This window comes from Pimephales promelas, chromosome 18 (genome assembly GCF_988280905.1).
Source record: "Pimephales promelas chromosome 18, fPimPro1.hap1.1, whole genome shotgun sequence".
NCBI classification, from domain to species: domain Eukaryota; kingdom Metazoa; phylum Chordata; class Actinopteri; order Cypriniformes; family Leuciscidae; genus Pimephales; species Pimephales promelas.
This window is the reverse complement of record NC_142786.1, coordinates 17,203,797-17,217,332: the sequence shown is the minus strand read 5'-3', so window position 1 is coordinate 17,217,332 and position 13,536 is coordinate 17,203,797. Positions and strand designations below refer to the sequence as shown.

General features: G+C 41.4%; 1 protein-coding gene across 1 annotated transcript in view; it reads right to left on the bottom strand.

Annotated features, from left to right (window-relative positions):
• Positions 1 to 13,003, bottom strand: part of LOC120464753 (prolyl endopeptidase) — a 54,863-nt gene extending 41,860 nt beyond the window's left edge. Inside the window, exons 1-4 of the mRNA XM_039654274.2 lie at positions 12,760 to 13,003; positions 12,493 to 12,567; positions 2,879 to 3,012; positions 2,457 to 2,587 (exon numbers count right to left, since the gene is read on the bottom strand). Of these exons, the coding sequence (XP_039510208.1) occupies positions 2,457 to 2,587; positions 2,879 to 3,012; positions 12,493 to 12,567; positions 12,760 to 12,801 (382 nt within the window). The 5' untranslated portion in view covers positions 12,802 to 13,003. The remainder of the gene's footprint in view (positions 1 to 2,456; positions 2,588 to 2,878; positions 3,013 to 12,492; positions 12,568 to 12,759) is intronic.
• Between the last annotated feature and the right edge of the window lie 533 nt (positions 13,004 to 13,536).

Genomic DNA, 13,536 nt, shown 5'->3' with positions numbered 1-13,536 from the left:
ATGAAAGGCTTTCAATGACCAAAAAATAATCCAGACTGACAAAATAATAAAAAATACGTTCTTCTTCTTTTAAATGATAATAATGATACAAATAATAATAACGACATCCTTCTTCTAAATAACAATAAGCATCATTAATACAAATCATAATAATAAGAAGAATACTATTACAAATTGTCATGCAATTATTAATGTGAATGAATGGTACTCATCACCATCATCATCACTACAATTTGTGACGTGATTCGAAATTGAATGCTAATTTCAAAAGACGTGCTGTAAAATAATGCATTGTGATAGGTCATTTCGGCTCCACGTCGGAGAAGTTTCTCTTCTTTGCCGTCTTCCGTATGTCCATGGCGTAAAATGAGGGCGTGGGGGGAGCGGAGACTTGAATATTTGGGGGCGTGTTATTCTAATGACGATTGTTTTCGGCCGCGGGATTTATCAAGGGTAAGCATTGCGTACACCTGGATTTCAAAGGTACGCACAGCTTCATAAATCAGGCGGTGAGAGGAGCGTAAGCATAATATTACACCAAAATATAGGCCCGTTTCTACGCAACAATGATAAATGAGGGCCATTGTCTTTTAGCTTCCGGTCTGTATTTTGACAGCAATCTTACATAGGTATGAATGAACTGCTCGTAAAAAAAATTCCCGGTCGACATTTGTTAAAGGAGAACTCCGGCGAACAATGAACCTCGATAAGTCGATCCCTGAACGCCGTTCATACAGTTCAGAAGTTTGATGAACTTCATACAGTTCAGATCACTCAGCACGACGTTCATGGTTTGACTTATCGAGACTATTTCCTAAGATGGCTCCTGTCTGTATACACGAAGTGAACTGTCTTCATAAAGTATCTTCTTATTAAACGGTCTGTACACTTACAAAGTTATCAATGCTTCGTTTTGCATGTATGGAGCCTCATTATGTTCCTGTGTTAGTGTGGGGCTATTTTGAGCCTTGTTAGTGGTATAAACTACCCAGACAGCAAAGTGACATTGAATCAACGTGGAAACGATGTCTCTCATGACATTGAAACAACGTTGATTTTGCTCATCGAATTAACGTTGAACCAACGTCAGACGCGGCATTTTTCAAAGCTAAATGAAAATTGAAAATTGGTTTGCTTTCATAACGTTGAAACAACGCGTTGATTTCAAGTTGATTTTCCGTTAGTTTTGAAAGAATGACGCGTCTGACGTTGGTTCAACGTTAATTCGATGAGCAAAACAATGTCAGATCAACGTTGTTTCGATGTCATATTTCCACGTTGATTCAATGTCAGTTTGCTATCTGGGTAGCGATTTCTTTTTACTTAGTCAATGCCCCCATTACTAGCATTATACGCTAAACAGTTTTTAGAGATAAAACTCTTTACATTCGATTATCATGAAAACAAATCTCAGAGAACGGTTGACTATGTACCGATGTTTTATTAGACCAAAGGTTCATTGTTCGCCGGAGTTCTCCTTTAAGACATCTGCTTTACAATGCTTATGATAAACATTACAATGCTCATGATAACTTTTGTTAACTCTACAATAAGTAAATCCACTTCACCAACTAATTACTCCTCGACAGCGATGCCATAGAAATATACAGAGTGACCGCGAAACCGGAAGTTCAAAGACAATATTCTAAAGATGACGGCGCCCACGTTTCTCTGGTGCATAAGGTCTATACTTACAGTAAAGACATTTATAATGTCAGAGAAAAAAAAACTTTTGAAGTTTCTATTCATCAAGGAATCCTGAAAACTAAAATGTATGACAGTTTCCACTGAAATCTGAACTGTGTTCAACACTGATAATAATCATAAATGTTTATGATCATCAGATCCTCATAATTGTGAAGGAACATGTGACACTGAAGACTGGAGTAATGATGATAAATTCAGCTTTGATCACAGGAATAAATTACACTTTACTGTATATTAACATAGAAAACAGTTGATTTACACTGGAGTAATACTTCACTGTTTTACTGTATTTATGATCAAATAAATGCAGGGTTTCTCAGCCGACCCCAAACTGTTGAACATGAGTATATTCATAGAAACCAAATTTCACTATTATTTATGTAATGTTTCAATATTCTTTCATTTTAATTAGTATTTTTTTATAAACTCAATTATTTAATAATCTTTTTTTATTTGCATAATTTAAAAATGCTTATATTTTCTTGAGTATAATTGTGTTTTTATGTACTTTATTAACCCCCGTATGCATGTATGTTTATTGTTGTTTGAGCGTGGATTGTGTGTGTGTTTAAACAGGAATGAAACCTGTCGGGACACGCAAGCAAAGACTGAAGAAGCAGTGGCTGTGCAGAAGAGTGTCTGTGTGTGTGTGTATGTTTGTGTGTGTGTGTGCATTCACAATTCACTCTTGACAGCCACAGTACCGTCGTCTGAGTGTGTGTGTGTGTGTGTGTGTGTTCAAGACTCACTTTTGAGAGCCACAGTCCCGTCGTCTGAGAGTGTGTTTGGGTCGAAGAACACCGTTGCTGGACTGTCTAAAGAGTTCTGCACGTACAGGACATTCTGGTTCTGCAAACCCTCGTTATAAGAATAGAAATATCTGCAATACAATATTGAACGTGTATTTCATATCACATACAGATATGCATTGCACAAGTTCACATTTTATTTTTTGCTATTTTTAACAATGCATTGATGCATTGAACAACGTATAAATATAATACAGAATATGTTATATTGGTATTCACCAGCATGCTCACACACAAACACCCACACACACTCTCACTCACTCACACTCACATAGTTGTAGAGTTGCTTATAGTCAGTAGAGTGTGTAAAGTAGAGATTCATGTAAGCTGGTTCAGAACTGTAGAGTGTGTGTGTCTCTGACCTCTGGCCTCTCTTGTAAGGACAACTGTATTTGGGGTAGTTGTAGAGTTCGGTGAGCCGCTGATGAAAGCATTCTTTGACAGCACACGAGTTCAGGAACGGCATCGTCAGCTTATTCTGCGCCTCCACAAACATCTGCAGGGAAGGTCGTACAAACAGGCTCACACATCTTTGTGGGGACTCTCCATAGACGTAATGGTTTTTATACTGTACAAACTGTATAATATATCCCCTTACCCTGCCCGTATCCCTAAACCTACCCATCACAGGAAACATTCTGCATTTTTACATTTTCAAAAAACATTACTTAGTATGATTTATATGCTGTTTTCCTCATGGGGACCGCTGGCTGGTCCCCACAATGTAGGTGACATTTGGTCCACACAATGTAATATAAACATGAACACACACACACATCTTGTTTATATGAAAATTGTTCTGCAGATTTCTTTGTTCCGGTGATGTGGGCCGCGGGTGGGAAGCAGAAAATTACACTGGTGAGCATGAAAATAAACACGTAACTTATGGAACGGGTCGTTACCGGATCCGACACGAAAGAAAAAGTTGTTACGGTTCATGAAAGCTAAACTGTCAGTCTGCATGTTAATATAAGGAGTATTATCGTTACATAACAGCAAAAGCATTAAAAACAGCTGTTACTTAAACAATCCTGAACATTAACGGAAATAAACTCAAACTTATTTTATTTCAGCTATTTTCCAAGGCTAGATTTGCTTTTTTTTAATTGATGGACTAAAACTAAAATGGAAATAAAAATCCAAAAAGTATGAATACATAGTTAAAAAAAAAAAAAAATACACATAATAACATAATTACTAAAAACTTTAAATGAAGTTGAATGAAACTGGTAAAAAAAAGAACTAATTCAAAATATTGATAAAAACAATAATAGTATCTCAGTGATACTAAAATAGCACTGGTTAATATCAGAGGAGTAATGCAATTTTTCAAGGAACTTTCTTGTTAGTCCTAAATATTTTCTTGAACTTCCCCTAAGATATATGTCAAAAACGTAACAAAACCTTTGGGTGTGTAATGTCAGTTCCCTTTCAAGGGAACTCAACGCTGCGTATAGCGCTTCGGGAACGCCCTTGCGTGATTGCGTCATGAAGTACTCAAGTGTGCCGCACAAGCCCTCAAAAGTGAAGCCAAAACGTCTCGATCGCCCCCCTGTGACCGGACCTAGTATAGCTCATAACCCCCACCTCCTCATGTTATTCAATGGGACGCGAGACCAACTAAACAATTAAATTACACTTCACATATCCTTTTTCCAAAGATAGTTTCTGTCATTTACTGTAGTTTCTATCACGTTGATGTAATTTCAAGTGTTCGTTTTTAAAATAAGTTTGTTTTTAGTTAGTTATGTGATGATAAAATAACGGTGCTCTGACATCATGATTGACAGCTGTGATTGACTGGTTCTCTGTGCGAGGTAGTCACTGAAGCACCAGCAGACTTTTTTTTATAATGGTGATTATGTGGTTAGTAGTTGTATTTACCTTATTTTAACGAGGTTCTGCAATCAGCAGACATCATTGGAGAAGAACGAAGCAGACAGACACTTAATGAAAGTGAGGGCGTGTGCTTGCGTTTGATTCAGCGAGAATGAGGGCGCGGCCTTGATTTCGCGGCTTTACTTCCTGCTCACGACTGCGCATGACTAGTCCCGAAACACGCAAGTGCGCAGACTCAAGTCCAAGATGTCAGCGTCATATCGAGACACTGGCGGCTTCAGTTCACTCTGATGGAAAAGAGCGAAGGGGCGTCGTCCATCTTTTTTTTACAGTCTATGGAAGCACTCATGAAATCAGTCCAATGGCGTAACGAGACGTCCTATAGCAGGAACCTATAAAGCACCCCTGAACCGGCAAACACTAGCTTCTGTGTCTTCACAAGCGCTCTATGTGAAATCGTTTCTGTCATTTGGTGTGTGTTTGTCTCTCTATGTAAGAAAAATGGAACAGTTTAAAAAGTGTGTTACTCCCTGTCCTCGTTTTATCACGGGTGGGGATACACACGAGCTGTGTGTGATGTGTTTGGGATTGGACCATGCCCAGTCAGCCCTCGAGGGGGCTGGCTGTGAGCATTGTGAGAAGCTGGCAATGAGAACTCTCCGGTCCCGCCGAGCACTCTTTGAGGAGGGTGCTTCGGCTCGCATTCTCCCGGATGGGAGAGGTGTATAAAAGCTGTCTGTTCTATATGTCATTTAGGTCTGTGTTCCTATCGCGAGGTAGCTGTCGCGGTATTTTTTGTGAACAAGCCTCCTTTAAAAGAATAAACATCTTTTGATGTTTATTCTTTGATTCTAATGTCTCTTACTATGATGCTGTTTGTTAGTTAAACTGTTTTTGCCACAACACGAGTCAGTAGCAAGCACTGTGGTTTTTTGTGCTCGCGCTGAAGCACAAGCGCGGCAACGCTCCAGTTCTGAGGAAGTGGATGTTGTGAGCTTGGGGGATGAAGAGTTTACACCACACACAGTTACACACACACAAGAGGAGCTTTTGGAGGTTACAACCTCCAAAGCGGGGCTTACCGTTCTTTCCCGACGTTCATACCGAGGTATCGAAGTCATGGATTAGACCAGCATCATTTAGAGTGTTTAACCCAGCAACAACTGAGTATTCAAACATAGTAGGGTTAAAGAAACATGGTTGTGCGGCGATGCCTCAGGTGGAAGAGACACTCGCGGGCTATCTCTCCCCCGAGTCTGCATCATCACTGAAAGCCCCGCAGCTGCCCACTAAACCTGTTAGAACTACTACGTTATTGGGTAGGGCATACTCGGCAGCAGGTCAGGCGGCCGCCAGTTTACATACTATGGCGGTCCTCCAAGCATACCAGGCTGATTTATTTGACGAATGTGAGCAAGTGGGAAGAGAGATGATAGATCAGGAAGGCAGCTGATCTGTCTCTTCGGGCCACCAGAGAAGCGGCCACGGAGAGGCATCTTTGGTTAAACTTATCTGACATCAAGGAAAAAGATAATAAATTTTTGCTACATGCTCCTGTCTCTCCTACTGGTCTTTTCGGCGATTCAGTAAATTCGGTCGTCGAGAGATTTCAGGAAGCAAAGAAGCAGGCAGCTGCTTTCCAAAGATTTCTTCCTCGCAAAGTCCATGCCTCTGGGGCTGCTGGGCGGGAGCAGCCCCAGCCGAGTATATCCTCCTCGCATAAGATGAGCGTGGCTGTTGGTGCCCCCCCACAGAGAGACTGGGGGTTGGGACGGCGTCCTCAGCCGAGGTCTTCCCGAGGTAGAGCAGATCTGAGGACTGTTATTGTCTCTAGGAAGGCCTCGGCGAAGAAGTCCTGTCAGGGGCGTCACACATATTTTAAAAGCTTTTTTTGTAAAGTAAATATAAAAATAAAAATGTATTTGCAACCGTTATGTTAACGGCATTATATTTCTGTCATAAGAACAGCAATTCAGCTGATGGACAACGTGCTGCCTTCCTCACGGCTACATAATGGCACACTGGTGCCCTGCTCACTCCAAAGTCCCACTTTAAGGGCTCTTCCATCTGCCCTTCGAAGGGAGTAAGGCATGGGGAAGCGCACGTCCCAGCCGGGTTCGTCACTTATTTGGTTTAAGTTGCAGCACGTTGAGCTCTCTCGGCCACCGCACGGTGGGCTGCTGTGGACCAGAAAGTCCACTTTTTGGTCCCAGTCTGCCCCTGGGTCCCATAATGCTGCAGGCCTATTCTCTGCCTCCATTCCAGAACCAGGACCAAGAGAAGTTAAATCTGCTTTGCCCAGTTAGGGCTTTGGATGCATATGTCCACAGAGCTGCCCTGTGGCGAAAACCTGATCAACTGTTTGTGTGTTTTGGGTCCCCGAGTAAGGGGAAGCCCGCATCCAAGCAGACTTTGAGTAAGTGAATAGTTGAGGCTATTTCACTTACGTATGAGTCGGCCGGTCACCCGTCACCACTAAAGGTCCGAGCCCACTTGACTAGGAGTATGGGTGCATCTATGGCCCTATTGTCTGGGGTCTCGCTTCAGGAGGTTTGTGATGCGGCAGGATGGTCCTCTCCGCACACCTTCGTAAGATTTTATAACCTGGATGTGGCCTCCACTAGTCATGCGCGGGTCGGCTTTTTTTTCCAACCCGCGGGTCCCGCTTTTATGAAATTATTTTGCCCGCCCCAGCCCGCACCGCACCGCACCACTGTCTCTATTTTTACAACCCGCCCCGCCCCGCACCGCACCCGCGACCGTTAAATAGACATAGTAGCTAGCTACTAGGCATTGTAATGCAAATGAAAACAGCCTTTATTTCAGCCTAAAAATGCTTGGAAACATCGCCCTGTAACCTGGCAACAATAACAGACGATTATGAATATTAACCATAAATCAGGTCATATTAATAAACATTTTCAACATTTAGCAGCATTTATATTCATCTAATGCTAAACCATTTTTTATTTCTTAGACCCCCCACAAATATGTCTTGACATGCTGGAAGTGGCCGTTTTGTGGCGCTACTGTATATTTTTCACACGAGTTGCACTTGAGGTAGCCGAGACTACTGTTGTCTCCTGCTGCAACTACTTATGAGAACCGCTCCCAAACATTAGATTTAGCTGCCTGACCTTTTTTTCTTTTGATCATGTATATTCCCGAGTCCCGACGAGTCTCCCGCACCTCGTCTTCCATCTTCACTTATATTTCTCCGTTGTTGTTGTTGTTGTTGTCCCGGCTGGCGGCGGGAGCTGCTTGGCGCGTCGCTTTCGTGACGTGTCACGTGGCACCAAAGGTTTGGGAACCTCACCTCACTCAAGTTACGTTGCTACGGTAATCGTATTGTAACCTTATCAAATAACCTTATAAAATATGAAAATAGATATTCCCAAATGTGTATAGGCTGGAAATAGGCGCCAGAGTTTTTTTTCCTAAAACGTTCGATTTTGACATCTTAATTTCAAAAGACTATATCTTAAAAGTAAAACAAGATAGATACTTTCTGTAAATTAGAGAAATATAAGGATGACCCAAAGTTTATGTAGGGATTCAATTTCCCCATCTAATTTGCATATTATCACGTCATATGGTGGCAGCAATCTTGGATTATTTAATTTTCATGAAAAGTCACGTTTAAATGATAAAATGCAGCATTTCTGTCCATCACCTTCTGTATGCTATACTGCACAATACTGAATGCTCAGGAATATAGTAAGTAATAAACAATCATTACTAATAAATGATAGAACAAACCGTATGCATGTGGTTGGCCTTTTGCTGTGGAGATTTTCCATTTACTACACAGGCACTCTGATTCCATGTATGGGGCAGATATAATTCATATGATACCCAAACACAAGTAGACAAGACCTGTTTAGTTCAAAGATCACTCGTTACGGCAAAGCACAGATCATAAGTGATGATACGAGCAGCGCGAGCGCGGCCAGATCTGCCTCGTGCGCACCAAGTATGCGTAGTATGGGCTATATGCGTCCTTGCGTCAAATTCGGAACTTATGCGTGCATATAGCCCATTGTGACTCCCCAACCTGCCTTCACATTGGCCCCTAACTGTAGCTACTATGAATACGTCGACCTCGTCTAACATACCCAGTGATAATAGACAAAATCTCCACCACAATACTGTCGCTGCGATCGCGGAGAGGCTCTGATAAAATGACTCACTCTCACACTAACTCCGCTTTTGATTGCACTGATTCAATGCGCTGTAACTCGAACCTTTTGTATAGAAACATTATGTTTTTTGAGTCGGGGATGAAGTATGACATGTCTGCCATGCCCGTTTTATTCAGTGACGCATCTTGTCGAGTAAACTCAACCGTGGCGCCAAGAGGGATACATGGATAAAAAAAAAAAATTAATTAATGACCCGCCCCAACCTGCCCCGCAAATAAAGTGACAATTTCTTTACCCGCCCCAACCCAACCCACGAGTCGACCCACGCATCACTAGCCTCCACTCCGGGTTCTCGAGGTGTTTCTTGTATAATGTGTGTTACGATTTCACTTATACAGGGACTTGGACTATGGCGACGTGGGTATTCAGTTCCCAAAGTGCTATACGCAGCGTTGAGTTCCCTTGAAAGGGAACGTCTCAGGTTACGTATGTAACCCTGGTTCCCTGCATTGTTTTGCCATTCTCCCGGCATCACTGTGACCGACGTGTTTGACCTATCAGAAGCTAGTGTTTGCCGGTTCAGGGGTGCTTTATAGGTTCCTGGTCAATGACGTCACCCGCCATAGGACGTCTCGTTACGCCATTGGACTGATTTCACGAGTGCCTTATGACGCAGTCACGCAGGGGCGTTCCCGAAGCGTTATACGCAGTGTCTCGTTCTCTCTCAGGGAACCAGGGTTACATGCCAGCCCATTCTCACCCCCAAGGCGTCACTTAACTGACGCCTTGGGAAGCATTTGGACATGCTTCAATATCTGACGCTTTAGGCGCCCTTTAGCGCCAGTAAGATGACGCCGTAGGATCGCGTCATGTGAGTGACGCTAAAGGACGCCTAAAACGTCAAATATTAAAGCATGGTCAAAGGTGACGCCTTGGGGTGAGAATGCGTTGTACATGCGTAACCTGAGACGTTTACTGTCACATTATTTCAAATAACTTATTTATTTTAATTTGGCATTTTTATGATTTGATGAATCATTGCTTCAGCTCATGAACCCCCGCTGTTATAATGTGTAATGTTAAAAAGCCGGTGAAACTAGTAAATAATGATTAAACTAACTGCCGTCAGTGCCGTGAAGACTATAGGGTTGGGTATCGGTTGGGTTTTATCTGAGACCAGTTCCTACTTTCTATTTTTTTTAAACGGTTCTTGAAACAGTACTTAAGAAAACGAAACCACATGCACTTTGTCAAAAAATAATACCCTTTTATTTACAGAGCCAAAATTAAATCAGAGCACAATTTAACTTAAATCTTTAAATATTCATACAAGTAACATATGGTAATAATGAATAAACCAATATGAAATAAAAATTCACATTTAGCCTATATAACATCAAATAAAACAATATTGTATCAATGTAATAATCCTGGAGATTAATAGAGATTACTACCAGTCAGGTTAATCTAATATCACCATGGTTACAGGTTCCCACCATGTTTTGTCTGCTTGAACCAGTCATGTGAGTTATCTGGTTGTTGTACTAGTTGCACAGCGCTTAGCTTGGCGAGTTTGGTATTTCGTTCCCACTGTGTCTTAGCTACGCAGCTTTGAGTAAACCAATGAAAGAGAATGTCTCCTGTTACTGGTGTAACCCATGTTCTCTGAATAGGGAACGAGACGCTGCGTTCATTGACAAACTCCTCACGCTGCCGACAAGCTTCCTTTTACGGCAGAAAAATCTGAGGAGCAGATGATGCGCACGCTAATATAACATGACGATGTAAGAGCGTCAAGGCGGCGCCCACGCCATCAGCCAATGGGTTGCGTGATTCTATATGGGCTTCAGACAATCGGCACAGTTACTCTGATGCCCATTCATTTCAATGGCTTGCGTGAGGACGTTTTGTTGCTTTGACGACCAAAGCGCAAGTGAATCTAGTTGACCAGAAAAAAAAAAGCAACGCCGCACACTCTTGTTGGGTGTGCGAGTCGGCCAAATAGTTGGTAAACGTTACGTTTTGAGTGAAAGACGAGAAAGAGCGAGACGCTGAAATGGATGCCAATAAGATTCTAAATGGAAAGTTTACTTTACTAAAAAGTTGCCAAATGGTTTAATTGACAAGACCAAAGCGATCTGTGTGTTCTGTCATTGTGAACTGAGCTATCATCATCGCAGCACGTCCAGTCTGAAACACCACTTGATTGCCAAGCACGCACTAGCAAGATTGCCTTAATATCAGGACCTCATCAGTATTTCTTTCATCCTTTTATTGATGGACAGTGTTACATTGTGTGAGAGATTATTTGCTCCAAGTCAGAATGTAAGTGTGAAACTGAAGACAGTATATTATTATATTATGTTATATTAGTGGATAGAAACCCTTTATCAAAGTTATACAAGAATTTTGAGCAATACCTGTTCTTGACTCTGATGAACTTTAGAATAGAATAGAATAGAAGGTTTATTTATACAGCACATTTAAAAACAACCGAGGTTGACCAAAGTGCTGTACAAAAGAAGATAAAACAAACACAAGCTGTAAAATAGATGTAATAAAAAAACAAACACAAGCTGTAAAATAGATGTAAGACATGTAAAATAAAATCCTGAAACAGCAAATCAAAGTATAAATTAAAACGCCAAAGAAAATAAATACGTCTTGAGGGAGGACTTAAAAATAGATAAAGTTGTGGCAGTTCTAATATGAACCGGAAGAGTGGTCCATAATTTGGGGCCGATGACAGAAAAGGCACGATCACCTCGATTTTTTTTATCTTGTCCTGAGGACTTGCAATAGTCCAGAGTTTATGGATCTACAGTAAGTGACCTTGACTGAACATAGGGGTGTAGCAAATCTGTTTAAATACTGTGGTGTCCCATTTCGAATGGATTTAAAAACAAACAATCGAATTTTAAAATCAATTCTGTATTGATCGGCAGCCAATGTAGTGAGATCAATACGGGCGTGACAGAATCATATTTACGTTTCCCGTAGAGAAGCCGAGCCGCTGCATTCTGAACTAATTGTAGACTTGAAACACAAGCCTGAGGGGCGCCGATATACACAGAATTACAGTAGTCCAGTCGAGATGTTACATGACTATTTCAAATTTCTTTAGAGAAAGAAATGGCCTCACCGGCTTTGACAGGAGACGAAGATGGTAAAAACACGACTTAACCACAGTATTTATCTGCTTATCAAATTTCAGATTATTATCGAGCCAGAAAAGTTTCTGACACATGTGGTAGTATACGGTGATAAAGATGCAAGTTCAAGGTCATGTACATAGTGCTCATTTGAACCAAACACAATAAGTTCAGTTTTACTCTAATTAAGACTCATGAAGTTAGTTGCAAGCCAGTGTTTTAGTTCTTCCAAACAGTCCAAGATGGGCTTTAAGGCCTGCTTGTCATCCCACTTCATAGGGATATAAATTTGGGTGTCATCTGCGTACAAATGAAAAGAGACCCCATACTTGTTGAAAATAGACCCTAGTGGAAGCATATAAAGGGAAAACAAAACAGGACCAAGAATTGAACTCTGGGGAACACCAGAATTTAAAGGTACTTCAGAAGATGAATGGTGTCCAATGTTGACAACGTACCTCCTGTCAGAAAGATATGACCCGAAACCACTGTAATACTGTGCCACGAAGTCCAACACATGTTTCAAGACGTGAAATAAGAATATCGTGGTTGATTAGATCAAAGGCATAACTGAGGTCTAACAGAACCAGTGCCATAGACTGCCCGGAGTCAGTAGTTAACATTTAAAACTCTTAAAAGACTTCAAAACTTTTTTGATCCACTTCAAAAGGTGTCTACTGTAAGCTATATATATATATATATATATATATGTATATGAGATTTATCATTGAAGGGCTGTTATTTTGCACACATTTTGCAGGTTGTGAAAGTTTAGTAAGTGTGTGTGTGTGTGTGTGTGTGTGTGTCAGTGTGCTGGTGTGTGTGTGTGTGTGTGTGTGTCACCTTAGTCTCCTCAGAGTCGGGGTCCTCCAGCCAGTGGTACGGGTCCCGAATCTTCACTCCATGATAATCCTCCACCTGTCAATCAAAGTAGCCGAGAAAAGAGACACTTTAGGTTTCCAAGTAGTTGAACCAAACACACACTAATCATCGCGTATGGGCTCACACAATCTGAACCACACACACACACTCATGCCTCATGTGTTCGGTCAGTCTGAAGGAGGAAGAGAATGAATGATTAAAGGAGAACATGTGTAAATCAGCACTGACCTGACTCTCATCCCTCCGTGCTTCAGGGTAATGGAAAGCCATGCTGGTGTGTGTATGTGTGTTTGGTTCAAGAGTTGTTTTTAAATTTGCTGTATGTTTTTGTGTGTTTGAATCAAGTGTTGTTTTTAAATTCGGTGTATATTTGTGTGTGTTTGTCCGTGTGTTTCACGCCCGGGTGAGTCAGCTCTGAAAAGTGAAAGTGAAATCAAACACTGGATGGAACACACACACTCTCTCTCTCACTCTCTCTCTCTCTCTCTCTCTCTCTCTCTCTCTCTCTCTCTCTCTCTCTCTTTATTACACTAGCTCTTCAGACAGGAAATGATCTCACACTGGATTGGTCGACTCAAAGTGGGCGGAGCTAGAAATGTGTTGTGAAATGTATATTTTAGTAGGTGATTCAGCTTATTTTTTTCTTACAGTTTTTCTCGATTGTTTACACACATTTTCTGGTACTTGAGACACAATGACCACAACATGTAACTCATTCACCAACCCCCTGAGCCAATTCTACTGAACTACAAGCACAATTCCTGCTTTACACTCAAATTGCAGTTCTAAAACACACTTTTTTCAAAACACTACACACAAGTTCTCTGCATTTGGCACAGTTTTCATGCAGAAAATCTCTTGTTTTCATGAGGAACACACTACCATTCAAATATTCACACTGACTCGTCACATGGGCAAACACCCGTCACACAGTTTTACAATTACAGTTTTTCTCAATCGATTTGGTACATTTCTCCAAACTCAGGCAACTGCTCTCAAAACAGT